A 27,674-nucleotide genomic window follows, 5' to 3' on the forward strand; every position below is an offset into this window, starting at 1 on the left:
CCCTTTCTTTTTAAACTCAAAGCTGGTGCTCTACCACTTAAGCCACAGCTCCACTCCCAGCTTTTTATTGGCTAATTAGAGATAAGCGTCTCCGATACATTCCAGCATGGGCTAGTTTACAACCTCAATCCTCAGGTCTCAACCTCTTGAATAGCTAAGATTACAGGTGTGAGCCACTGATGCCCACTACAATTAATATTTTTAAAGAGAACTCATCAAACTCAAAATATAAAGAAAATGATTCCAACTTAACTTTTGCCATTGCATTTTTGTTGACCTTGAATGGCAATCTTCCAATATCTGCCTCTCAAGTACCCTCTCAAGCTTAAGACACCACCCTTGACCTTTTTCTTTTCTTTTCTTTTGTCAGTTGTGGGGCTTGAACTCATGGCCTGGGCATTGCCCTTGAGCTCTTTTGCTCAAAGCTAGTGCTCTACTACTTTGAGCCACAGCTCCACTTGTGATTTTTGAGTGTTTAGTGTTTAATTGGAGATAAGAGTCTCATGAAGACTTCTCTTCCCTGGCTGGTTTTGAACTGCAATCCTCTGATCTCAGCCTCTTGAGTAGCTAGGATTAAAGATGTGGGTGCTGTCTTTTTGTTGTTGTTAGTCCTGGGGCTTGACCTCAGGGCCTGAGTACTGTCCCTGGCTTCTTTTTGCTCAAGGCAAACATTCTACCTCTTGAGACACAGCACCACTTCAGGCTTTTTCTATTTATGTGGTGCTGAGTAATCCAACCCAGGGCTTCATGCATGCTAGGCAAGCACTCTACTGCTAAACCACATTCCCAGTCCCACTTTTTTTTTAACCTAAACTATACTTATACCAAAAAGGAAACAAAGATGACCTGTTCACACATGGATGGAAATATTATGCAAATTTTGCTGCTGTTTGGATTTTTTTTTTTTTTTTTTTTGGCCAGTCCTAGGCAGTGAACTCGGCCTGAGCACTGTCCCTGGCTTCTTTTTGCTCAAGGCTCTAGCACTCTGCCACTTGAGCCACAGCGCCACTTCTGGCCGTTTTCTGTATATGTGGTGCTGAGGAATCGAACCCAGGGCCTCATGTATACGAGGCAAGCACTCTTGCCACTAGGCCATATTCCCAGCCCCGCTGTTTGGATTTTTTAAAATTAATAATTACTTATTTATTGTCAAAGTGATGTACATAGGGGTTACAGTTTCATACGTTAGGCCATGGGTACATTTCTTGTACTATTTGTTACCTCCTCCCTCTGTTTTGATTTTTAAAAGGGTGTCTTTATATATTTTCTCTGCCTTTGTTCTAAGAGTTACAGAATGTTATATTACAGTTGGGACGAGCCAAGAGAACAGAACTTCTAAATGACCTTGAGCAACAAAATTATCTTAGTGAAGCAAGAAGGCAGAAGGGAGAGAAGAATACATAGAGAGCCTCAAATCATTATATGTTACAAAAAGCAAATTGATTGTGATTCATTGGTCTTTGGAGACATGGGAGAAAGAAGATGTAGACCCCTCCTCTGTTGGGCAAGTTTTGCAAGACAATAGAGCAGAAGGTGGTTCTCCTACAACAATAAGAAAACCAGTTAAGTTTATCAGAATCAGAGGAAAATCCTTAAGTGCTCCCTGAGTTAGAGGTCTCTTTGCTTGGCTTGGCTTGTCAGGGGATTCTGATCACTGGGTTCCAGAGGCCAGAAAGTTCTGAAAGTTCTGAGTCTCATCACAGTAAGAATTTAAGAGATAACAGAGGAAACTGAAGCAGGAGTAGCAAAAAAGCAAAAAGCAAATTTCACACGACATCCTTAGGATGGTGGACGGACCTGTTGAAAGGTCCCAAGACCTCAAGCTTTTATTGGGGTCTGAAGCTATGGGAATGGTCAGTCTAGAAAACTCTTCTATGTGTCTTTAATTTTGGAGACTGAGCTATGTGTCCTCAACCCCTCCTACATGTTTGATGGGGGAAGTTCTTGGCCTTGGATGGTTGGATGCAGACTATTTCCTGCAAGATTCAGGGACTGTGGATCAGCAAGACTGCTATATGTCACAAGCCTTTCTGTTAAAGTCAGCAGTCTAGAGTGTGACGTCTTATCAACATCCAAGCTATGGTTCCCAGCTGTTTGGTTTCCTAACTCCCTGCCTAGCCCCTATCAAATAGAGGAATCATTAGAGATTACCTCCTTTTTTCTCTCACCTAATATTTTCCTTGGAAACATTAATATGCACAGCTGGAGGTGTGGTTCAAGTAGTAGAGCACAAGGCCCTAGTTCCATGCATGATACTGGAAAGAGCAAAACCAAAAATTTATACACAGTATTTTACCATATGGATGTATTACATCTAAGCAGTCTGATACTATGGACTATTTGTTGTTTATCCTCAGAGATAATAAGTTCTTATGTTTTTGTTTTATAAAACAAGGTCTGGCTATGTATCCCAGTCTATACCAGAACTCATGAGCCTACTTGCCTTAGCCTCCTGAGTATTGACTGGAATTATAGGCCTTTGTAGCCATACCTGAAACAATATTGTTATTGATTTCCTATTTTTATATAAAATTTACTGAATATACTTCCAATGGATTTTTTTAATTTTTAGTTTTTCTCCAGCGTTGGGTGGGGATCAGTCCTAGGGCATTATAAACACCAGGCGATTATTCTACCACAGAGCTACATCTCCAGTCTCTCTTATTTTTTTTAAATTAGTGGAATCTAACTTTAGGTTACTGTATTTCCTAAGTACCACATAATATTACATTTCCTTAAGTCACCATGCTAATATTCCAGACTATCACTACAGCAGGAAGTTACCACTACAATACAATGAGTTCATTTATAACAATGAGATGCCATCAGAAATAAGGGTTTTGGTTGTAAATGTCACGTTTATGAATTATATACCTACTATTTATATGTGGAAAGCTGTGAAGCAGGAGATAATTTTTTTCTTGTTTCCATTTCCTGGAGTTCATTTTGATAAGTATTATTTTATATGATCAGAGGCGCACAGACACTGCATCTTTGTGTTCCTCTCCTAAGAATACCCTCCTTTGATCTCACTGTGTGTGAATGCCTTGAGTCTGGGATGATAACTTTCACATGCCAATATTATTTCTTATGCTTTAGCACTTGCACATAGCCTTTTTTCCATACTTAAATTATCTCCTCTCTTCCTTCTTCTTCCTCCTCCTCCTCCTCTTCCTCTTCCTCCTCCGTCTTCTTTTTGCCTGTGCTGTGGCTTGAACTCAGGGCCTGGGCCTGTTCTTATTTTTCTCAAGGCTGTTACTTCATCACTTCAACCATAGCTCCACTTCCAGGAAGTATGTTTGGTTTTTTGTTTATTTATTTATTTATTTATTTATTTATTTATGTCTTGGGACTTGAACTCAGGGTTTGGGCACTGTCCTTGAACTTCTTTTGCTCAAGGCTAGCACTCTACCTTTTGAGCTACAGCACTACTTCCAGATTTTTCTGTGTATGTGGTACTGAGGAATCAAACCCAGGGCTTCATGCATGCTAGGCAAGCACTGTACCACTAAGTCACATTCCTAGCCCCTGTCCCTGAGCTTTTTTGCTTAAGGATAGTACTCTACCTCTTTGAGCCATAGGGCCACTTCCAGTTTTCTGGTTGGAGTTAAGCGTCTTACAGACTTTCCTGCCCTAGCTGGCTTTCAACCATGATCCTCAGAACTCAGCCTCCTGAGTAGCTAGAATTACAGAGCCCAGCCTTAAAAAAAAAAATTCAAACCCCAAGGGCTTGAACTGAAGGCCTTATAATCTTTGCTCACTCAAGGTTGATACTTTACCACTTGAGCCACACGTGTGTCGGGGTTTTTAGCACCACCACCCCCCCACGCTCCCCCAACCTGCGGGAGACAGGGAAAGGCACGCCCCCACCCGACAAGCCAAGAAAGGAGAAGGGTCGGCAGGCCACCTGCACCCAGCCCTCCCTCACCAGAGGACAATCAGATGACCTGGGAGTCAAGTAGGCGCAAGATCTCGTTTATTGGGGAAGTACGTGCCACTAATATAAGGCACGAGAGCCAATCAGGTCTAAGATCAGCAGGAAGGGGAGGCATGAGCTGTCCATCAAGGGCAGAAGAGCTGGGGCGTCACAGCCCACAGAACCGCCTCCGGGTTATAACCAAAGACACTTGTAGCAGCTATGCATTGTCGTTAGGCACCGCCATCTTAGCCACATGTGGCCCCAAGACTGAGAAACAGGCGGGGCCAGCTAGTTGACTTCTAGGTGTGCCCCACATCTCCCTCTTTTGTTTTACTGGGGGGGGGTGTTGGAGATTGACACTCAAGAGGGAGTCCTGTTACTGCACCGGGCAGCTGTCCTTGATGGAGCTCCTCAGCGCCCAGCAGCAGGTTGCTTCCTCGGCGTTCTTGGGGCCGCCATTTCCGCACCATGTGCTCCTGCAGGGGCCCCACAGCTGGTTGATGAGCAGCTGTGTGTTGTCCCGCGCCAGTGCCTGCAGTGCCATTCCATGCCACGCGCTCCCTTGCAGGCGCGCCGGTCCCCAGTGGCGCCACTACTGGCCGCTCACCTGCTGCCAGCGTGTGGGAGGCCACGTCCCACACCAGGCCGTTCTTGTTCCAGGGGCAGATGCCCTGTGCATGAACTCCCTTGCACTTGCTCCTGGTCCTGGCCGGCCTCCTTTTGCTCTTCTGGCTGCTGCTTCTCCTCTTGGAGGCCTCCTCCTGGTCCTCCTCCTGCAACTCGTTCCTATGGCCGGCTCCGGTGGGCTCTGCTTCACTCCTCCGGGCAGCCGGGTTCAGCTTTCCACTCTGCTCCTCCAGTCCATCTAGTTCCACTCCACTCCACTTCATACCCCTCCTCTCTCCTCCTGCTCCTCTCGTCTTCCTTAAACAGTCTTCTTTGTTCGTTTTCCTGTCGTATAAAGCTTAGTGTGAGATTGCCCCATCTTTTTGGGGATACCCTTACCTCGGGTCGTCTAAAGCTTAAACCTACACTTCCTTGAGCCCCACATTGGGTGCCAGTTGTTGGGGTTTTTTAGTCCTCCATGCTTCCCCCCTCCCCCCCCCCCCCCCCGCCACCCATGGGAGAGATGGGGAAGGCACGCCCCGACCGGACAAGCCAAGAGAGGAAAGAGTCGGCAGACCACCTGCACCCAGCCCTCCCTCACCAGAGGACAATCAGACGGCCTGGGAGTCAAGTCGGCGCAAGATCTCATTTATTGGGGAAGTAAGTGCCACTAATATAAGGCACAAGAGCTAATCAGGTCTAAGATTAGCAGGAAGGAGAGGCATGAGCTGTCCATCAAGGGTGGAAGAGCCGGGGCGTCACAGACCACAGAACCGCCTCTGGGTTATAACCAAAGATACTTGTAGCAGCTGTGCATTGTTGTTAGGCACCGCCATCTTAGCCACATGTGGCCCCAAGATTGAGAAACAGGCGGGGCCAGCTAGTTGACTTCCAGGTGTGCCCCACACACTTGTACTTCTTTGCATGCTCTTTGAAGGTTCATTTACTTTGAAGTATTTATTTGCACTCAATTTTATTGCTGAGTGACATTCTATTGTTTAGATATACCATATTTTGTTTATCATCAGTTCAGGGATATTTGAATCCCACCTCCCTTTATGGATCGTATAAGTCATAGTGTTGTGATAATTCAGGTATTTTTTTCTTAAATTTTTTGGTCTCATTTTTTTGTTGATCATGGGGCTGGAACCATGTATAAGTTTTTGTATGATTATATGTTTCCAATTGTTTTGGATAAATGTTAGAAATGAGATTTCTGGTCATAAGGTACCTCTATATAAAATGATGAGAACTCAACCCATTTACCTAAGTAACTGAACCATTTTACCTTTCCACCAGGAAACTATGTGGGTCTCGGTCTATCTACATTTTTTTTTTTTTTTTTTTGGCCAGTCCTGGGCCTTGGACTCAGGGCCCGAGCACCGTCCCTGGCTTCTTCCCGCTCAAGGCTAGCACTCTGCCACTTGAGCCACAGCGCCGCTTCTGGCCGTTTTCTGTATATGTGGTGCTGGGGAATCGAACCTAGGGCCTCGTGTATCCGAGGCAGGCACTCTTGCCACTAGGCTATATCCCCAGCCCCCGATCTATCTACATTTTTACATTTTACTTTCCTTTTTTTAAAAAAAAAAATTATAAGCTGGGTATTAGTGCCTCCTCCTAGTTACTTCAGAGACTGAGATCTGGGGATCATGGTTAGAAGCCCAACCCTGGGCAGGGAAGTCTGTGAGACTTTTTTTCTTCAATTAACCAACAAAAAAGCAGAAGAGGAAATGTGGTTCCAGTGGTAGGCCTTAGCCTTGAGCATAAACACTTAGGGACAATGCACATGCCCTTAGTTTAAGCCCCAGCATAGGCATACACACACAGACACACAGACACACACACACACACGGCCATCTTAGTAGGCATGAAACATTATCTTGTTATTTGTATGTATATTGCTTAAATAATGATATTGAGGGGCTGGGGATATGGCCTAGTGGCAAGAGTGCTTGCCTCGTATACATGAGGCCCTGGGTTCAATTCCCCAGCACCACATATACAGAAAACAGCCAGAAGTGGCGCTGTGGCTCAAGTGGCAGAGTGCTAGCCTTAAGCATAAAGAAGCCAGGGACAGTGCTCAGGCCCTGAGTCCAAGCCCCAGGACTGGCCAAAAAAAAAAAAAAATAATAATAATGATATTGAATACTTTTTCATGTGCTTATTGACTATCTGTATATCTTCTTTGGAGAAATGTGTATTCACATCTTTTTTGTTTATTATTTTAAATTGAGACCTTTGTTTCTTTAATTGTAAGAATTGTTATATTCTGGAGCCAGGTGCCAACAGCTCATACCTTAGCTACTCTGAAGGCTGAGATTTGAAGATCCAGGTTCAAAGCGAGTTGGGGCAGGAAAGTCCATGAGATACTTATCTCCACTTAACCACCAGAAAACAGGAAGTGGCGCTGTGGCTTAGATGGTAGAGTGCTAGCCTTGAGCTGAAGAGCTCAGGGACAGTGCCCAGGCTTGGAGTTCAAGCCCACAACCAATGAAAAAGAAAAAAAATCTAGGCCTTACAGATAGGTACCCAGTATATAATATGTTGGTTGTGGGGCTTGAAGTTAGGCCTGGGTTGCTGTCTCTTGAGCTCTTCAGCTCAAGGCTAACACTCTACCACTTGAGTCCCAGTGCCACTTCCGGTTTTCTGGTGGTTAATTGGAGATAAGAGTCTCACAGCATTTCCTGCCTGGGCTGGCTTTGAACCACAATCCTCATATCTCAGCCTCTAAGTAGCTATGATTTCAGGCATTTGCCACCAGTACCCAGCTTGTAAGGCCTAGTTTTATAATAAATCTGACAATTGAAGAGCATTGTACCAGAGATGTTCCCCTTGTTAACAAAATATATTAGTAGCTTAAGTTAGGATGTGACAATGAAAATAAAGAGAAAATAATGGATTCTGGGTATTTTCAGAGGAAGAACACAAAACATTTCTTACAAGAATGAATGAGAAGAGGGTATGAAGAAAAGGGAGGAATCTTCAGTAATGCATGTTTTGGGCTAGGGGCATAGTTGAATGGTAGATTACTTCCACAGCATCCCAAGAGCATAGATTTGATCCTCACTACTGGAGGAAAAAAAGGAAAGCTAATGCATTTCATCTCTTTTGAAGTACACTGCACTTGGTGACTTGCTTTTGTAGAATCAGGCTGAAGGTACATGTGACTTCCAAGAGTAATAAACAACAAAAGTTACTGTGTTTAACATGTTTTTTTGTTTTCTTCTTCGTGTGTGTGTGTGTGTGTGTGTGTGTGTGTGTGTGAGAGAGAGAGAGAGAGAGAGAGAGAGAGGTGTGTTCTGGAGTTTCACCTTAGGGCCTCAAGCTTCTTCCTGGCTTTTTCAACTAGGCTGGAACTCTACCATTTAACCCACACCTCTACTCTCCATCACTCTTTTTTGGGTGTGTGTTTGTTTTGTGCCAGTCCTGGGGCTTGAACTCAGGGTCTGGGCATTGTCGCAGAGGTGTTTTTTTTTCCCTCCCCATCACAATCCTTTGAGGCACAGTCTCACCGTATAGTCCAGCCTGACTTCTAAACCGTTAATCTTCCTACCTGAGCTTTCTAAGTGCTGGGATTACAGGTATGTATTACTATTCCTGCCTGGCTTTGCCCACTTCCCTCCCTCCCTCCCTCCCTTTCTCTCTCCTTCCTTTTCTTTCTGTGTGTACTGGTACCAGAGCCTGAACTCTCCCCTTGGCTTCTTTGCTCAGGGCTAGTGCTCTGTCGGGGGTTTTTAGCCTCCCATGCTCTCCTGTCCTGCAGGAGAGGTGGGAAAGCACGCCCGCCTGGATGAGCCAGAAAGAGGATAAGAGGGCTGACAGACTGCCACCCAGCACCCCCTTTTGTCAGAGGACACACAGACAGTCTGGGAGCCAGTCAGCGCTAAGACTCGTTCATTGGCGGCAATGAGCTGTTCTTTTAAAGGGGTCGAAGGGCGGTGGAAGGGGATACATGCACCTACATAGGGGCTGTGAATGGACGCCTGACCTACCTGTTAGGGTGGAGCTCCAAGGGACCTCCCTAAGGGGTGGCTTACATCTACGTCATGGCCCACAGGACCACCTCTGGGTTCACCACCCGCAGCCATCTTGGCGCACATGAGGTCTGAGGCGGGAGGCGGGGCTGATTAGAGCCGCCTTTCCGGTTCAGAACTCCGAGGGCAGCCGGGGCTACCAGCCACATGGCCCCTGGGAAAAGAGGCGGTGCCAGCTAGAACTGCCTCATAATGATGCAAGGCGTCCGGGTGTGACCCACAGTGCTCTACCACTTGAGCCATACTGACATTTTAGCTGGTTAATTGGAGACAGAGTCTCCTGGATTTTTCTTTCCAAGCTGGCTTTGAACCTTAGATCTCCACCTCCTGACGAGCTAAGATTACAAGTGTGAGCCACTGGTACCTAGTTTGCCCCTACTCTTTGTTATGGCCTGTTAGGATACTGTTCTTAGGACGACTTAAGGAGCTTTGTGCCAGTCCTTCCTACTCCAGCCACATTTGATTCTTGGGCCTGGAGAAGGAAGCTCAGCAGAGAAGGTGCTGAGTAACTCCATAAGATTCTCAGATGAGACCATCATGATAGTGATGAACTATACAAGATGTGAGAAGAGAGCACATAGAGTGGGCCAAACTGGATCATGTGGATATTATAAGAGTAAAGCTGATCTCAGTGGCTAAGAACACCTGCAGACATGAGGAACTGGGCCTTCAAATATGGGGATTATGCTTACCAAAATTGATGAGTGCCAGTCTGGAATCAAATTACCTCCCAATCTGTAAGTGTATTACACATTGAAAGTGGAGGCCATGCCTAGGAAATCCAGAGCAAGTTATTCTGTTTGGAAAATTAAAAAAAATTACAATTCAGTAGATTTTTCTCAATACCTAAATATGAAATCACTACAAATAAGACTGACAGATGGGGTCCATAAGTTTTTCTGGGCCCTATTTTCTCCATTTGCCAAATGAGTTCATTAGAATATGTAATTCCTAAAGAGTCTCTTTAGCACCAAACTTATGAGTCTACAAAATATGTGATATGCTGGGCTGGGAAGGTGGCTTAGTGGTAGAGTGCTTCCCTAGGGTGTGTGAGTCCCTAGGTTCGATTCCTCAGTACCACATAAACAGAAAAACTGGAAGTGGCACTGTGGCTCATGTGGTAGAGTGCTATCCTTGAGCAAAAGAAGTTCAGAGACAGTGCCCAGGCCCTGAGGTTCAAGCCCCAGAACTGGCAAGAAGGAAAAAAGGTGATATGCTTTTTTAGTTGTGGAAAAAACTTAAAGCATATAAAATATCCAATCTTTTTTTTTTCTAGTCCTGGGTGCTGTCCCTGAGTTTCTTTGTGTTCAACGCTAGCACTTTACTCAATCATACCTTTTTTTTTGGGGGGGGGTGTCAGTTGTGGGGCTTGAACTCAGGGCCTGGGTGCTGCTAGCACTCTACTACTTGGGCCACAGCATCACTTCCAGCCTTTTTTGAATAGTTTATTGGAGATAAGAGTCTCACAGACTTTCCGGTCCAAGATGACTTTGAATTGCAATCCTCAGATTGCAATTCAAACCTCCTGAATAGCTACTGGTACTCAGCTTCCAAACCTTTTCACTTATGGCTGTGCTTTACATTCAGTAACTCTGTTTTTGTTGTTGTCAGTCGTGGGGGCTTGAACTCAGGGCCTGGGTGCTGTCCTGAGCCTCTCTGTGCTCAAGGCTACTGCTCCACTACTTGAACCACAGCACAACTTCCAGTCTTTGAGTGGTTAGATAAGAGTCTCATGGGGAATTTTCCTGTCCAGGCTGGCTTTGAACCAGGATCCTCAGATTTCGGCCTCCTGAGTAGCTAGGATTACAGGCATGAGCCACTGGTGCCTGGCTAGATTCAGTAACTTTTTAGAATTTGGTAAAAACATGTCTCAAACAACAACAGCAACAACCAACAAAGTCTACTTCTTCTCCTCTTGGACCCTTCCCCTATACCTCTATGTTATGCTAAAGCAAATCCTATTATGTAAAATACATTCTAACAAACTCTCTTACATGAAAGGTATTCTACAAATAATAGATAAATTCAATCATTACATATTTCCTAAATACCTTTTTGTACTACAATTATAAACACTATCATTAAAGCATTAAAGTAAGCTTGGATGCATTATAGTATAGCAGGACATATGCTGAATGAACCAGATATATTCACCAAGAGAAGAGCTACCATTAATGAGTACCTGTTACCTTCCAGGCATTACTATAATACATCAGTCATCCATTTCTGTGTAACATCAACTCCCCTCCCCTCCACCATATTTGCAACTAGAAAGTAGAAGTTTTTATTGTCTTATGGCTTCTATGAGTAAAAGAATGGCTTACTTGCAGGACTGTTACTGAGGGTCTGTTGGAAAGCTACAGTCAACTTGTAGACTTGGGCTGCATGGTAGCTGGTTTTTCCAAAAGCAAGCAATCAAAACAAGTGGACGAGAGAATCCATTCCAGATTGATGCCTTCTTTGTAATCTTGTTAGTGATATGCATCCCTTTGAATATATTCTGTGTTAGAAATCAGTAAGTCCATCTTTCAAAGGAAGGGAAATATGCAAAAGCACAATAGGAGGATGTAGGGATTGTTGTAAACATGAGCACCTATTATATGTCCTAAAAACTGCTTAGTGAGCAAGTCTACTTAATACTTAATAGTAGGGCTGGGAATGTGGCTTAGTGGTAGAGTGCTTGCCTAGCATACACAAAGCCCTGCGTTTGATTCCTCAATACCACATAAACAGAAAAAGCCAGAAGTGGCACTATGACTCCAGTGGTAGGGGGCAAGCCTTGAGCAAAAGCAGCTCAGGGACAGTGCCCAGGTCCTGAGTTCAAGCCCCAGGACTGGCTTACTTAATAGCTTATTACAAATGAATGATTTTACTTTCCTTTGTGAATATCATTCTGCCAATTTTACAGATGAGGAAAAAGTTAGTAACCTGCCCAAGGGCAGAGAAGTTGAAAGTTAAGGAAGCATAGATTGACACCAACCACTCCTCAGTTTATTTACTTGTTTACTTTATTGCTTATTTTTTAGGGAGTGTGCAGGGAAGCAAATCCAGAGCCTCATACATGCTAGGTAATTGTCATTTATTTATTTATTTATTTGGTCAGTCCTGGGGACCCAATCCTGGGCCTGGACGCTGTTTTGTTGCACAGGGGTAGTGCTCCAGCCCTTTGACTATGGTTTCATTTCTGGCTTTTGAGTAGTTAATTGGAGATAAGAGCTTAGGAACTTTCCTTCCATGACTGACTTCCAAGAAGGATGCTCAGGTCTCAGCCTCCTGAGTAGTTTGGTTTACAGGTCTGAGCCACAACCAGCTTCAAATTATTCATACATGCAATGAAGTTCAGAAGTAAACTGACCAACAGGGTATTATGACTGAGCTTTAATTTTGCGCTTTGTACAAAAACAAAAAGATGGACTAGGGAGTCATTTGCAGGAGTGATCATTATGTAGTGAACACTCAGCAGATATGCATAAATCTTGCTAGATCTGCTGCGGAATCTGTGAAGTTTCTGCTTTTTTTTTTTACTTAAAAAATTTTTTATTATCAAACTGATGTACAGAGAGGTTACAGTTTCATACATTAGGCATTGGATACATTTCTTGTACTGTTTGTTACCTTGTCCCTCATTCCCCCTCCCCCCTCCCGCTTTTCATTTACACCAAACAGTTTTGCAAGTATTGCTTTTGTAGTCGTTTGTCTTTTTTTACCCTGTGTCTCTCGATTTTGGTATTCCCTTTCAATTTCCTAGTTCTAATACCAGTATACACATTTTCCAATGTACTCATAAAGTTTCTGCTGTTTTTTGTTGTTGTTGTTTTGGTGTTTGTGTGTAGAGGGGCGGGGAGACAGGAGACAAAAAAAAAGTTTTAAAACCAAGTGGCTGGGAATATGGCCTAGTGGTAAAGTGCTCGCCTCCTATACATGAAGCCCTGGGTTCAATTCCTCAGCACCACAATATATTGAAAAAAGCCAGAAGTGGTACTGTGGCTCAAGAGGTAGAGGGCTAGCCTTGAGCAAAAGGAAGCCAGCGACAGTACTCAGGCCCAGAGTCCAGCCCCAGGACTGAAAACAAAATAAATAAAACCATTTTCTTCTTGAATAATCACGATCAGAACCACCCCACATCTGCAGGAGGAGGACCGGGCCGTGGGGGCTCGGAGGAGAGCCGTGAGCGACCCTGCAGACCGCAGGAGGGGTGCCGATCACTCAAAGGCGTGTTTCCACATTTGGAGTTCCCAGCCCGAAATCTGGGCCGGAGTGGCCGGATCCAAGCCCGGCGGGCTCCAGGGCCCCCAACAGCCCCCGCCCCTCCAAGGTCCGGGGTGAGAGTTACGGCTTCTGTCCCGGGAAGGGAAGTCTCTGTACCCTCCTAGAATTCTCCCCTGACCTTGAGTCCCTTTCCCGGTCTTTGGGAGAGGAGCGGTGGCCACCTGCCTGAGGCCAAGGCAATAGACGCACGTTCACGCCGAGTCCGAGCCCTTCAGGAAGGGGTGCGAAGCAGCGCCCGGCGCACCCGCTTTCTCCCGGGTTCTGGGCCAACTCAAGCCGAGAGAGCGAGACCGCTGGAAAGTGAACCCACCGGGGACCGAATCCTAACTAACTGGGCCGGGGAGGGAGAGGGTGGGGGAGGGGAGCGGGACAGCGGGTCTCGGGGGCGGGGCTCATCCAAGGGGCGGGGCTATCCAGGGAGGGAGCCTGAGCGTGGCTCCAATAGCGCCCCGCCCCTCCCTCCTCCGCCCCTCCCCCTTCCCACCCGCCCGCCCCCGCAGTCGGAAAAGGCGGGGGTGGAGGGGAGAGAGGAGAAAGTGCGGTTCTGTGGAAAGGTGGGGGAAGGCGTTGGGGAGAGGAAAAAGGGAATCGAAACGTGGCGATCAGCTTGTGGGGACAGCCGCACCGGAGGTAGCTCCTAGATCACCCTGCACCCCTCCTTCTGGCCGCGGGAGCGCCGCCGCGTCCGCGCAAGCCCACGTCCCGGATCGTTACACCCGCTCCCCCCCTCCCGCAGCCAGAGGCGCCCCCTTGAGACCCAGCGCGCGCAGGCGCAGGCGCAGACTGGCGGCGGCGGCGGCGGCGGTGGCTGAGGCTGCGGAGTGAATCCCGTTTGCCCCGCCCTGCCTTGCCTTGCCTTGCCCTGCCCAGCCCTGCCCTGCTGTAGGCACCCCGGCCGCGGAGCCGGCGCTTTCATGCCCCAGGAAGCTGTGCCCGGGTGGCTGCCGCGGAGCGGGCGGCGGCAGGTGAGTGCGCGGCGCTGGGCCTCTGGCCCCCGCCACGGCGCGCTGAGCTCTCGCGGGGCCGTGCTCGGTCGCGGGGCGGGCAGAGTTTTGAGTGGCCGGCGGGCGAGGGGTCGCCGACGGGGGCGGGGAGCGGCCGCGGCCGGCATTCCTGGCCTGCTTTCCCCACAGCTCCGGGGCGGGGAGTCCCCCGAGCCGGCTGGCTGTGGGGGCGGCGGCGGCGGGAAGGGCCTCCCTGCGCCGCCTGGGCTCGGGAGGTTCGCCGGCGTGCAGGCGCGAGGGCCCTGGGCCGGAGGGACCGGCGCGGGGGCCCTGCCACCTGGGTGGGGCGGCCGGGCGGGGCGGGGGTACTAGGTGGGGTGCGGGTTGTCATCCCCGTGCCCCTGGGGGATCCGACGGAGAGCTGGAGCGAGTGGCCGCGTCTCGGGAGAGGTGGGGTGGTCCTCGGGGCTCCCAGGACGCAGGAAGTGGGGTGGGGGTGAGTGTGGGGGACTCAGACAGGTGTCGCAGGTGAATTGAACGCATTTCCTTCTCTGCCCTACGGTGGCTTTGTGGACTTAAAGGACTTTAATGATATAAAGGAAGGCAGAATCCATTCAACCCCAGAATGACTACACACAAATAAAGCCAACTCCCAGTGCTGATTCCTGTAAAAAGTTCTAACTTATTTGCTCTTGAGGATATTGTCAAATCTTTTTTTTCCCTCGTTCTTCCTGTCTCTCAGTGTGTGTGTGTTTTGTTTTTATTGATTTATTTTTGTTTCCTGCTTCTTAGGCCTTTTCTTCTTTCCCGAAGACCTTGCTTCATCCGAACAAATACGGAATGACCCAGTTTTTCATTGGTCTCCCCCCCCTCCCCACTGTGTTAGTTTCACATGGGAAAATTTAGGACAGTTACCTTGGTTACTTGAGCAAATGTGAGCGAAAGTGTCACCTAAAACATTGAATCCCTAGAGCTGCCTGTATGCTTGTGCCTCAGAGATTTCCTACTGAGACTGCCTGTTGAGATGCTGTTGCCAGGTCCTAATAGGTCTTCTTTTCCAGTCACCCCGTTCCCAGGCGAAAGGGACAGTCAGGTAGAGGAAGTCCTTCCTAGGGGCTAGAGTCTCATTAAATATTTGATTTGATATCTCCACGTACATGAATTACAGAACCTTTTGTGTTGTTTTCTGTGCACACGTGTTAAAGGGGAAATGCAAAAAAAAAAGCGCCTCTTACTGCATTAAAGGATGCTTTTACTTAATCAGTACAGCCTGTTCTTTTACTGTTAAGGAATTGATAAGCTGCCTTCTTGGTATCAGACTTAGCACTCAGAAGGAAACTTGGATTTCTATTCATGAATATGATCTGTTTGTCCTTATAAGCTGTGTTGACTCACTTTTCTAGTAATGGAAAAGGGTTTCTTGTACTTGCTTCACACTTACCTCTGACTAGTATCCCAGATTTCCATTTTGCAAAATAGTTGATTGTGAGTTAGAGGTCCATTCTGAACTGATCATATGTCAGGTAACTATTAATTGGTCAACAATACCTTATCTAATGTACAGCTGTTTAGACTTGTTAATTGAGTAACAGAATAGCTATGATGTCAGAAATGTTGAAGTTGTATGTTGGAGTAATTTACTTTTGTAAAGTGAAAATGAGCATTCTGGTGTTGAGAGTAAATACAGTATTATGTATTATAAGCTTGAGTTTTTATTAGAAGAAATTGGCAGCAGACTTGGTGTGTGGGGACTGTTTGTAAAAGCAAAAGTTTTGAATTACAAGGAACTGCAATGGTATGTAGGCTGTAAGAATTCATGGTGCCAAATTTAGAAGATTGTTTGGATGAGATCTTCCTTATAAAGAAACATGCTGAGTAGTTCTTTAAAATCTCACTTGTAACTATGAAGAGGGATTCCACATGATCAGTAATAACTAGGCATCTTTAATCTTTCTATGTCTGCTAGTTAAGATCTAACCACTCTTATTTTCATTGGAGTTGCCTGCCAAGGCAAATACGGGTTTTGCATTGGCTTTGCTGCACAGTTTGAAAGTTAGGTTTCATTCAGTCTTGTGCTTGTTGTATCTTGAGAACAGGTGGTGAAGTGAAAAAGAAAGCTGCTGAGTCAGTGGCAGGTTGGCTCATTTGATGTGATTTGCAAACAGAATTTTCTGGGATGAAATGAATCTCCAGCATATGCTTGTTGAAATTTAGAGCAAATGAGTGTCATAATACATAAAATGTTCTCTAAGCTGGTGCCATAAATTGAGCCCTCTTTTTCAGACTGCTAGTTTAATTTTGTAGTCCTGGGTATGTTAGTAGACTGAGGAATTCCTGTAGGACTTAAAACTTGAGAAAAAAATTTAACAAAATTACTGGGCACTGGTGGCTCACACCTGTAATCCTAACTACTCAGGAGGCTGAGATCTGAGGATTGTTGTTCAAAGCCAGCCCTGGAAGGAAAGTCCAAGAGACTCTTATCTCCAGTTAACCATCAAAAGCTGGAAGTGGAACTGTGGCCCAACTAGTAGACTACTACTGGGCTTGAGTAAAAAAGCTCAGGGATAGCATACCCAAGACCTCAGGAGCAGAGCTCATATGCATGCACGGACACACAGACACACACACACACACACACACCCAAAATACAGTTGGTATACAACAGTCTTTAGCCTCAAGTTGTAAGGAATTCAATTTGGATTCTTTGTGGAAAGAAGTTAAATAGCTGACAAATTGAGAGTTAAAGAAGTACCTATATATGTAGGCATTTGGGTATCAGCTTACTGTGATATTTACCCCACCCTCCCTCTTTTGAGACAGTCTTACTATATACCTCAGGATGGCATGAAACCTAACAGCTTTCCTTCTTCCTCTGTTTAAGTGTTGGGATTACAATTGTTCACTACTATGTCTCATAACATTTTTTTTGTTTTTATTGTTATTATGAAGGTGATATACAGAGTGGTTACAGTTACATAAGTCTGGTAATGAGCACATTTCTTTTTGGACAACGTCACCCAAAAACAAAAAACACAAATTTGAAAGAAGAAATTCAGGTTGTTCCCACTTATCTTACATTTATATTTTTTGTGCTGTATTCATGTTACACTTGTATAATATAGTAATTAGAATAATATATTAATCCAACTATACTTGAATATAATTCTCTGGTTAATAGACATATAATTGCCTTTTTATATTTGACATGTTTTTCCTGATGTACTACGATTGTTTTATAACTTTACAGTATCCAGATTTTTTATTTTTCTTAGTTTTATTTTAATAGTTACACTTTTGTACCTTTAAAGTAATGGTATAACAAGGTAAGTTTGCCAGTGTAAAGGTCCACACCACTTTTCAAACTTGTTTTTGTGAGGGGGAGGGGCAGAGGTGGGGTGACCCAGAGTCTTGTGCATGCTTAAGCAAGTATTCTGCCACTGAGTTGTATTCCCAACCTTTGAATTTTGGGGACAGGTTCTTGGTAGGTAGGCCAGTTTGGCATCAAATTTATGATCCTCCTGTCTTAGCCTCCTAAGTGCTGGGATTACAGGAATGCACCACCATGCCTGGATCTTTTGGTTCTTTAAAGAGGGTCATTTTTTCTTGGAATTGCTTCCTTTGCAGTAGAACTATTACAATATTGCATTTAATGGAGAAATCAAATGGAAGATTGAGTAGAAATCAAAATTTGAATTCAAAATTCAGACAATTTTTACTCATTGCGGGTATGTGTATGTGTTAATTTTGCTTTGCAATATAAGAAGTAACATAGTTCTTATTTTTCAGTAGTACTGTGGGACTTAATATTTCTAAGTGTTCCTGTTTCAACAAACTTAATATCTACAAATTCATGTTAATTTTTTTTTTTTTTTGGCCAGTCCTTGGGCTTGGACTCAGGGCCTGAGCACTGTCCCTGGCTTCTTTTTTTTGCTCAAGGCTAGCACTCTGCCACTTGAGCCACAGCGCCACTTCTGGCCATTTTCTGTATATGTGGTGCTGGGGAATCAAACCCAGGGCCTCATGTATATGAGGCAGGCACTCTTGCCACTAGGCCATATCCCCAGCCCTCATGTTAATTTTTGGACTATGGAAGTTATTAAAAATCTTACAGGGTTATAAAACACAGTTAAAAAATCCTTAAAATATCTTGGAGAATTCTTCTAGTTTTTTTTTTTTTTTTTTTTTTTTCTGCCAGTCCTGGGGCTTGAACTAAGGGCCTGAGCACTGTCCCTGGCTTCTTTTTGGTCAAGGCTAGCACTTTACCACTTGAGCCACAGCACCACTTCTGGCTTTTTCTATGTATGTAGTGCTGACTCAGCCCTAATCTAGTTTTTTTTTTTTAATTGTGTTATTCATAATTAGATTTTGAAGCCATAAATGTTACAGATATTTCTTATGAAAAAAGTTCTAGCAAATACTGGTGTCTCTATTAGGGATCAAAAGATGAGTAGTGTGACATAAAAAGTGAATATTAAGGTCTAATAAGATAAACAGCCTTATACAAGATAAAGTTTACATACTGCAGTCCAATAAATATAGAATACAGCAAAAGTTGAAACAAACACTTGTAGATTAGAGATGGTTACAAAGTAGGAAGCATTTGACCTCAAAGAGTTCTCTGAAAAGGTACACAGTAATGACATAATGTGATAGATATTAGGTTGAGAATATGGAACAAGCTGTAGAGCCTAGCAAGCTTGAGGCTTGAGTTTAAACTCTAGCACTGCCTAACAAAACATAATGATTTTCTTCTTCTTCTTTTTTTTGTTGCCAGTCCTGGGGCTTGAACTCAGGGCCTGGGCATTGTTTCTGGGCTTCTTTTGCTCAAAGCTAGCACTTGATGACTTGAGTCACAGTGCTACTTCTGGCTTTTTCTGTTTATGTGGTACTGAGGAATTGAACCCAGGGCTTCATGCATGCATGTTAAGTAAGCACTCTGCCACTAACTCATATTCCCAGCCCACAATTTTCATTTAAAGTGACCTGCATAAGTAGTTTAGGAGAAAAGTAAGTGTGATGCTGGAGGAAATAGGGGCTGTACCATCAGGCTTTACTTGTTTATTATTTTTGCTTATTTATTATTGGTGCTTCTACAAAGACTTAAAACTCAGGACCTGGTGCTTACTCAGCATTCTTGCTTATTGCTGGCTACTACTTGAGGGAGGAATAAGCAGAACTAAGAAGTAAGTCAGGAAGAGGGTACAAAGTTGTCTATACCAGATATATAAAAACAAAACCAATACCAAGAAAAGTCAGAACCAGGGACTGGGAATGTGGCTTAGTGGTAGAGTGCTCTCCTAGCAGGCATGAGTCCCTGGGTTCAATTACTCAGTACCGCATACACTGAAAAAGCCAAACGTGGACTGTTACTCAAGTAGTAGAGCGCTATCCTTGAGCAAAAGAAGCTCAAGGACAGCACCCAGACTCTGAGTTCAAGCCTAGGACTGGCACAAAGAAGAGAGAAAAATCAGAACCAAGGGGTGACATTGTCCAAAAAGAAATGTACTCTTTACCTGACTTATGTAACTGTAACCCCTCTGTATTTCACCTTTATAATAATAATAGAGTATTTCATTTTTCAAAAAAAAGACCCAATTCCAAAGCAGCAACAAACAGACTTTTATAAACAAACTATGAATTTTTATTGTTCTTGTTTGTGTGTGTATACACACATATTTAATTTGTATATATTGTACAAATCACATATTTTGAGTGAGTGGACTCTGACCCACTCCACAGTCAATAAGGACAGATCCCAGACAGTTGGTATGCCACAAGCCTCAAAGCATAAAGCTTTACTGCTGTTGTCTCAGACCAGGGGATTCTCTGGCTGGTCACTGAGGGTAGAGATGCCGGCGGTGATCAAGTCTTCAAAATCTCATTTTCCTTTAATGGTCTCTCGGTGGGTGATTTGAGCCACACCTGTTCTCTGAGTACTGCTTTACCATCACCATGAGGAGCCATCCTACCTGCTCCTTTGCTGGGTGATTTGTAGGGAGTCCCAAGGCCCCTTCACTTCCCCGTGGCTGGAGCAGTAGTTTGTGACATATGGTGCCCTAATAGCCATTTTGCGTTGCAACTTCTGTCCTCTGTGGACAACTGCATTGTCTACCTCACCAGTGCTTCTCCTGCATGACTTGGCAGAGAGTCCCATGTCTCCTTCATTGATCACTGACAGCCATTCCAAGCAGCCTCTAAACTACACTGCCAGTGTCCTTTAAACTTCCCTGTGGAGTCAGGTTGGAAATTGTTTTTATTAACTACCCCTTAGGACTGACCTACATCTGAATTCTATGACATCAATGTCCTGTAACTCATTAGGCTTGATTGTTCTTTGTTCCCAGGCTCCCAGAGTAACTGAATCTCTAAGAATAGTCTGTCAAGATGGCATCTTACTGTTGTCTGTTGGAATAAGGGGAGCTATGGAATAGCTTTTCTTTACCAAGATGTTTCCCACACCAGAGTCGTTACTGTGTGACAAATCCATGTACTGGGTTAAAGCTTGCGTGTTATGTGGACTTTTCCTGCAGTTAGAATTGGTTCTCTGTCAGAAGGACCATCTGCTTTACCCTGTAATGGAGCCTTCAACACACTCCCCCTTTCAGAACCAGTTATGGGATCAGAACTCTTTGCTGTGTTTATTTCTCTCTTACTTTTTTTTGCCTCCCCACTACCTCCTTTGTGGTTGATGGTTCTCTTTCTTTCTTTAGAATCTAGTTTCTTCTGTGTCACTAGATTCTTTCCATTCACAGAGGGAAAGTGGCAGATGCTTCTAATTTGCCATCTTGCCCTATCTCTTAGTTCCAGCTTCTTCTAAAACTCTTATGTATAAATCTTAGTCATTATCCAAATCCCATTTGTTGCATGTTTTAATCCTTATTATCTTATTATAAAAGCAACAAGATTTGAATTACTAGTTATTGTATTAAAACCATTATATAGCATCTTGTACTATCAAAAGCAAAATAACTGTGGACAACAGCCCTTCATCACAGTCCTAAGCCTGCAGCTCCAATCATTCCCTGCTCATACTGGCAACAGTATTTATTTTTTTTTCATTGCCAGTCCTGGGGCTTAAACTCAGGGCCTGAGCACTGTTCCTGGTTTCTTTTTGCTCAAGGCTAGCACTCTGCCATCTTGAGCCACAGCGCCACTTCTGGCCTTTTCTATATATGTGGTGCTGAGGAATTGAACCTAGGGCTTCATGTATATGAGGCAAGAACTCTTGCCAGTAGGCCATATTCCCAGCCCCTGGCAAGGGTATTTTTAACAGCAAACTAATAGAAACGAAAGGAATCATGGCACAATGGATTTCTGAATTCTGTTATTTGCCATTGGTCCTGGGGCTTGGTACCTGTCCCTTTTATACTATATCTGCTGTTTGTTCCAGAATCATCTTTATTTGAAAAAGGCATCAGATCATATAGCAAGTAATGACTCAGAGAATAAAGGAGTTCTGCTTGCAGGCTGGCTTCTGTAAGAAGAAAATTAATGTGACAACTTTTAGAGTGCTTAAACTATCTTTAGAAACTATCATACATTCTTTTGGTAACCTTTTCAGGAGAGCAAATAACAGTTTTAATATAAACTTCAAAGCTACCATCCAATAGCTGGTTGGTTTTTTCATAGTCACAGTCATATTCAAAACATGAAGTGAGGCTGGGGATATGGCCTAGTGGCAAGAGTGCCTGCCTCGGATACACGAGGCTCTGGGTTCGATTCCCCAGCACCACATATACAGAAAACGGCCAGAAGCGGCGCTGTGGCTCAAGTGGCAGAGTGCTAGCCCTGAGCGGGAAGAAGCCAGGGACAGTGCTCAGGCCCTGAGTCCAAGGCCCAGGACTGGCCAAAAAAAAAAACATGAAGTGAATATAGTTCCGAATAGCCTGCGTAAGCATTGAGGGATGAATGTCTTTGTGCATTTCCCTGTGCTAAGAATAGGATTCTAAGCAATGTGCAAATTTTCACATCTCAACCAAAACAGTTTACCAAAGAATAAATAATAACCATGGTCAGGCTGGGAAGGTGGCTTAGTGGTAGAGTGTTTGCCTAACATGCATGAAGCCCCGGGTTCAATTGCTTAGTACCACATAAACAGAAAAAGCCAGAAGTGGTGCTGTGGTTCAAGTGGTAGAGTGAGCAGAAGAAGCTCAGTGCCTAGGCCCTGAGTTCAAGCCCTGGTGGTGGTGGTGGGAGAGAGAATAACGATGGTCTTCTCAGCAATAGTCCTGGATCTGAAATGTTGGTACACACATTCCTTGTCATGAGAAATCATTATGGTCCTAAGTAATCTTTTGAAGGCAATGAGTTCCGTCTCTTGCCGGTATGACTTTATCGTCTGAAGAGAAGACCAACATGCTCTCATTTTTCTGCTGTTTCAAAACATGAAATCATCTCTTCTTCTTGGCTTGCTTCTTCATCTGGATTCCTCTCTAAGCTCTGCATCCTTTCTACAAGGGTTGCAACCTCAAAGAATCATTGAAATATTTCTGCTGAATTGACCTGTCAGTAGTAATGTCACAGATACAGTAGTTACCAACAAATGGAAGTCTAAATGTGTGGCCTCTGTTAGGGTGAGTTTCTGGAGTGATTCCATAGCCAAATGGAATGAGGCTAGAGAATGGTAGTAGAATTTCAGAATGTACCAATTCCACTAGAAACCAGCTGTGCTCTTCAGCTTTAAAAATCCCCTCAATTCATTCTTTGGGAATAAGCTGAAGTGTTTGGCCTAATACTTTGTTGAGTTCTCCTTAACTCTATAGTTGTTGTTTTTTTTTTTTTTGTTGTTGTTTTGCCAGTCCTGGGGCCTGAACTCAGGGCCTGAGCACTGCCCCTGGCTTATTTTTGCTCAAGGCTAACACTCTACCACTTGAGCCACAGTGCCACTTCTGGCCTTTTCTATACATGTGGTGCTGAGGAATTGAACCCGGGGCTTCATGTATACGAGGCGAGCACTTTACCACCAGGCCATGTTCCCAGCCCTGAACTCTATAGTTTTTGAAGAGTAGTCTCTAAACCATTGAGCCCCTTGGAGTCCCTACCAACATGAAGGAAATTATTTACAAGAAGCGTCACTAAATAGGAGTGCTTACATCTTGTGCCCATCATTCTAGTGCAGTGCTGTTATTGTAGGGGCAATGGCCCATCCCTTTGTGGTAGACATTCTTCAGCTTTTAATAAACTTTCTAAATATTGTAGGTAGAAAACTATTACTAATGTAATATCCAAATAACTCAAGCATCTTGCTTGGGAAGCACATATCCCTACCAAGTGGAGCCACAAACTGCAGTCCTTTTTATTTTGATTATTTTTGAATTAGTCTTGCTTTTGCATGGGCTGGTCTGAATTGTGATATATCTGTTTACACTTTGTCTTGTAGCTGACTTGACAAACATGTGCCATTGTGCCTGGCCTTTTCTGTTGAATGGAGCCTCATGAGGTGGTTTTTTTGTTTGTTTGTTTGTTTTTGTTTCTTGTTTTTTGCTGGGCTGGCCTGGAACCTCAGTCCTTCCAATTACAGTCTCCCAAGTAGCTAGAATTTCAGGTGTGAACCACTTCACTCAGCTATGTATCTGTTTTTAATCCCACCCCACTAGTCTTTATCTTTGCTCAGATAATGGACGCTTTAGAGTGATTATAGAAAGATTGTGTAGTAATTCTTGTCATTTGTTTATCTTCTCATTATGGAGATTCTGTATTTTTATGGTTGTGTTTATCTTTCTTTTCTCTAGGATACTGTTAAGTACCTTCTGCAGTGCTGGCTTAGTGGTCATTTCATTTTTATCATGGAAGGCTTTTCTTCTTTGATAGAGAAAGATAGCATTTGGTAATCCAGGTTGCCAGTTATTTTCTTTTAGAGCTTGAAATACCTCATTACATGCCTTACTTGCCTTTAGAGTTTCTGTTGAGAAATTTGTTGTAATTCTGAATAGTTTACCTTTATATGTGACTTGGCGCTTTGTTCTTTTAAATATTCTTTTTCTTGTTCTGAATACTTAACACTGTAAGTATGATGTGATATGGGGCGCTTTTTTTCCTGGTCTTGCCTGGTGTTCTAAAAGCCTCCTCTACATAGATCACCTTATCTTTTTAAGGAGGAAGAGAAATTTGGGGATTTTTCTCACATTTTATTGAATGCATTTTCTATGCTTTTAGCCTCTTCTCCTTCTATGCCCATGGTTTCCAGGTTTGGTCTTTTTTGTTTGTTTTTGTGTTTTTTTTTTTGCCAATCCTGGGGCTTGAACTCAGGGCTTGAGCACTGTCCCTGGCTTCTTTTTGCTCAAGGCTAGCTAGCGCTCTACCACTTGAGCCACAGTGCCACTTCTGGCTTTTTAAAATATATATGTATGTATATACATACATACATACATATATATATATATATATATATATATATATATATAGTGCTGAGGAATCGAACCCAGGGCTTCAAGTGTACAAGGCAAGCACTCTGCCATTAGACCATATTCCCAGCCCCCAAGTTTGGTCTTATAATGGTGTCCCAGAGGTTTTATACATTGCCCACCCCCCCTCTGTTTTTTCCAGTCCTGGGCTTGAACTCCCCAAGCCTCTTTGTGCTCAAGACTAACACTCTACCACTTGAGCCACAGTGCCACTTCTGGCTTTTTCTGAGGTGTTTATTGGAGATAAGAGTCTTGGGCTTTTCTGCCTGGGCTGGCTTCAAACTGTGATCTTCAGATCTCAGCCTCCTGAGTAGCTAGGATTATAGGTGTGAGCCACTGGCACCTGGCTGGTCCCCCTTGTTTTCAAACCCTAATACTTTTTTTTTTCTCTACCTAGTCTGTTGGCTAGGTGTTTTTTTTTTTGTTTTTTTTTTTTTTGCCAGTCCTGAGCCTTGAACTAAGACCTGAGCACTGTCCCTTGCTTTTTTTTTTTTGCTCAAGGCTAGCACCTTGCCACTTGAACCACAGCTCCACTTCTGGTCGTTTTCTATATATGTGGTGCTGGGGAATCGAACCCAGGGCTTCATGTATACGAGGCAAGCACTGTTGCCATTAGGCCATATTCCCAGCCCCTGTTGGCTAGGTTTTTACCATATTCTTTTTTGATCTCTTATGCTTTTCATTTCCAGACTTTCAGTGTGGTTTCCCCCCCCCCCCCAGAATTTGTATATCTATTGAATTCTACTTTGATATCCTTGTTTCATTCAGCTATTTATTTGTAATCTATTAGAATTTATCCAAGTATTCATATGAGAGTTTGTCCATGTCACTGTCATTATTGACAGCCTATTATTGTGGACCTGTTGGCTTTTACAGGAATCATAGTATCTTGTTTTCCTATTTTGTTCTTGTTGTTGTTGTTGGTTGTGGGGCTTGAACTCAAAGCTTGGGTGCTGTCCCTGAGCTCTTCTGTTCAAGGCTGGCACTCTACCACATTCAGCCTCAACACCACTACCAGTTTTTTACTGGTTGCCTAGGCTGGCTTTGAACCACTATCCTCAGATCTCAGCCTCTTGAGTAGCTAGGCTTACAGGTGTGAGCCACCAGTGCCTGGCTCCTGTTTTTTATGTTTTTGTATTTGTGTAGCAACCTGAGGGAAAATGAAATAAATGATGATTGTTAAGTGCTATGTGAAGTTAAAAGACACTTTGTAGGAGGTGAAAAACTGTTAAAAAGATAACAGCAGTCTATAGAATGACAATTTGATTATTAAATAGTCTGAAGAGTATTCTGATTGACTATTAGTAACTCAAAGGCTTGTTTTACTTGTAGTGAACCATGATAAAATAGTTTCCTTAATTGATATTCCTTTCCTTTCCCCACCTCTTTATTCCTTTGTAGGAAAGTGAACAGCAGCCATGATAGAAGACAAAGGTCCAAGAGTGACAGACTACTTTGTTGTGGCAGGTCTCACAGATACATCAACTCTTTTGGATCAAGAAATAAATCGTTTAGATACTAAGTCAGCTGGGCCTAAGGCTCCAATTACAGATATTGCTGTTATTAACAAATCAGCTGGGGAAACAGTACCTGAAGGCTACACCTGTGTTGAAGCCACCCCATCTGCACTCCAAGCAAACTTGAACTATGGAAGTCTGAAAAGCCCAGAAGTTTTCCTGTGTTACAAGAGAGGGAGAGATAAACCACCCCTTACAGATATTGGGTATGGTGACTTTTTTCTTTTTCTGTGTCAAATGTAATAACATTTATTAACTATCTCTTACAGATAATGGGTACAGTTTTCTTTTTCTGTCATTAAGGATTATTTATTCCAGGTATATGGTAGTAGAAATTTAAAGCCCTTGATAATTTATATTATTTATTTCAAGATTAAGCCAAGTAATGTATTTCTATCTATATTATTATGAATTTCTTTCTGTTACTGAGTTTTTAAATTAACTATTTATTTTTCTGTCGTGTCATTGGGCTTGAACTCAGGGCCTGAGTGCTGTCCCTGATCTTCAGCTCAAGGCCAGTGGTCTACCACTTGAGTCACAGTGTCACTTCTGGTTTTTCTGTTTGTTACTTGGAGATAAGATCTTACGACTTTACTGCCAGGCTGGCTTTCAACCGCAGTCTTCAGTTCTCAGCCTCCTGAGTAGCTAGGATTACAGGCTTGAGCCACTGGTGCCTGGCTTTTTAAACTTTTTTATTTTATTTTGCCAGATCTGGACACTTTCCTTGAGCTTCTTTTTTTTTTTTTAATTTTTATTGTCAAACTGATGTACAGAGAGGTTACAGTTTCATATGTTAGGTATTGGATACATTTCTTGTGCTGTTTGTTACCTCCTCCCTCATTCCCCCTCCCCCTTTCCCTCTCCCCCCACGAGTTGTTCAGTTGATTTACACCAAAGTTTTGCAAGTATTGCTTTTGTAGTCGTTTGTCTTTTTATCCTGTGTCTCTCGATTTTGGTATTCCCTTTTCACTTTCCTAGTTCTAATACCTGTATACACGGTTTCCAATGTACTCAGATAAGATACAGTGATTGTGCAGGTACAACCACAGGAAGGGGATACATAAAATACCTAGGAATAACCTTAACCTATGATCAGAACTTTAAAAACATGAAAAGCGAAATTAAGGCAGAACTAAGGAAATGGAAAAACCTCCCTGGATTGGGAGGATTAATATAATCAAAATGGCAATATTGCCAAAAGCTATCTACAAATTCAATGCAATACCCATTAATATCCCAACACCATTTTTTAATGAACTAGAGGAAGCAATCCAGAAATTCATATGGAACAATAAAAGACCACGAATAGCAAAAACAATCCTAAGCAGAAAGAACAGTGCTGGAGGAATTATAATACCAAACTTCAAGCTGTATTATAAAGCTATAGTAATAAAAACAGCTTGGTATTGGCACCGGAACAGGCCTGAAGACCAATGGAATAGAATAGAAGACCCAGAAATGAACCCACAGAACTATGCCTACTTAATCTTTGATAAAGGAGCTAAAAAAATAGGATGGAAGAAAGATAGCCTCTTTAAGAAAAGGTGGCAAAATTGGTTCAAAACATGCAACAAACTAAAACTAGATCCTAAAAAAATTACATTCCTCCAAAACAAAACTACAAAGAACCAATAGCCCCCTCAACAACTGGGCTAAAGACTTAAAAAGAGACAAACACTCTTGCCACTAGGCCATATTCCCAGCGCCCCAAACATTCCTATTTTTAATAACATAGTTTGGATCTGTGGATGTGATTTACCTTGCCTATCTATGGATGAGGTCCTGGGCCAGTCTCTACCACTGAAAAAAATAGTAATAGTACAGTTGTACTATGATTTTTATTTTTGAGAGGAGATTATTTGTAACTTAGGAGGATTGTTTTTGTGAAAGTTTAGAATATAAAAGGTTTTTGTTCTTGTTTTGGCCAGTCTGGGGGCTTGAATTCAGGGCTTGTGCAATATCCTCAAGCTTCTTTTACACTC

At 43.5% G+C, this 27,674-nt stretch overlaps 1 protein-coding gene and 1 pseudogene across 4 annotated transcripts in view; one reads left to right on the plus strand and one right to left on the minus strand.

Annotated features, from left to right (window-relative positions):
- The first annotated feature begins 13,028 nt into the window (after positions 1 to 13,028).
- Positions 13,029 to 27,674, plus strand: part of Dennd4c (DENN domain containing 4C) — a 96,172-nt gene continuing 81,526 nt past the window's right edge. For 2 of the 4 annotated variants that reach the window (XM_048356731.1, XM_048356969.1), the window contains exons 1-2: positions 13,491 to 13,793; positions 25,577 to 25,898. In XM_048356731.1, the coding sequence (XP_048212688.1) occupies positions 25,594 to 25,898 (305 nt within the window). In that variant the 5' untranslated portion in view covers positions 13,491 to 13,793; positions 25,577 to 25,593. Of the gene's footprint in view, positions 13,050 to 13,487; positions 13,794 to 25,576; positions 25,899 to 27,674 lie in introns of those variants that run through there. The other 2 variants (XM_048356811.1, XM_048356894.1) reach the window with 2 other exon arrangements.
- LOC125352670 lies at positions 14,160 to 23,545 on the minus strand (annotated as a pseudogene).

The sequence above is a fragment of the Perognathus longimembris genome, chromosome 1 (assembly GCF_023159225.1).
Source record: "Perognathus longimembris pacificus isolate PPM17 chromosome 1, ASM2315922v1, whole genome shotgun sequence".
Classification (NCBI taxonomy): Eukaryota; Metazoa; Chordata; class Mammalia; order Rodentia; family Heteromyidae; genus Perognathus; species Perognathus longimembris.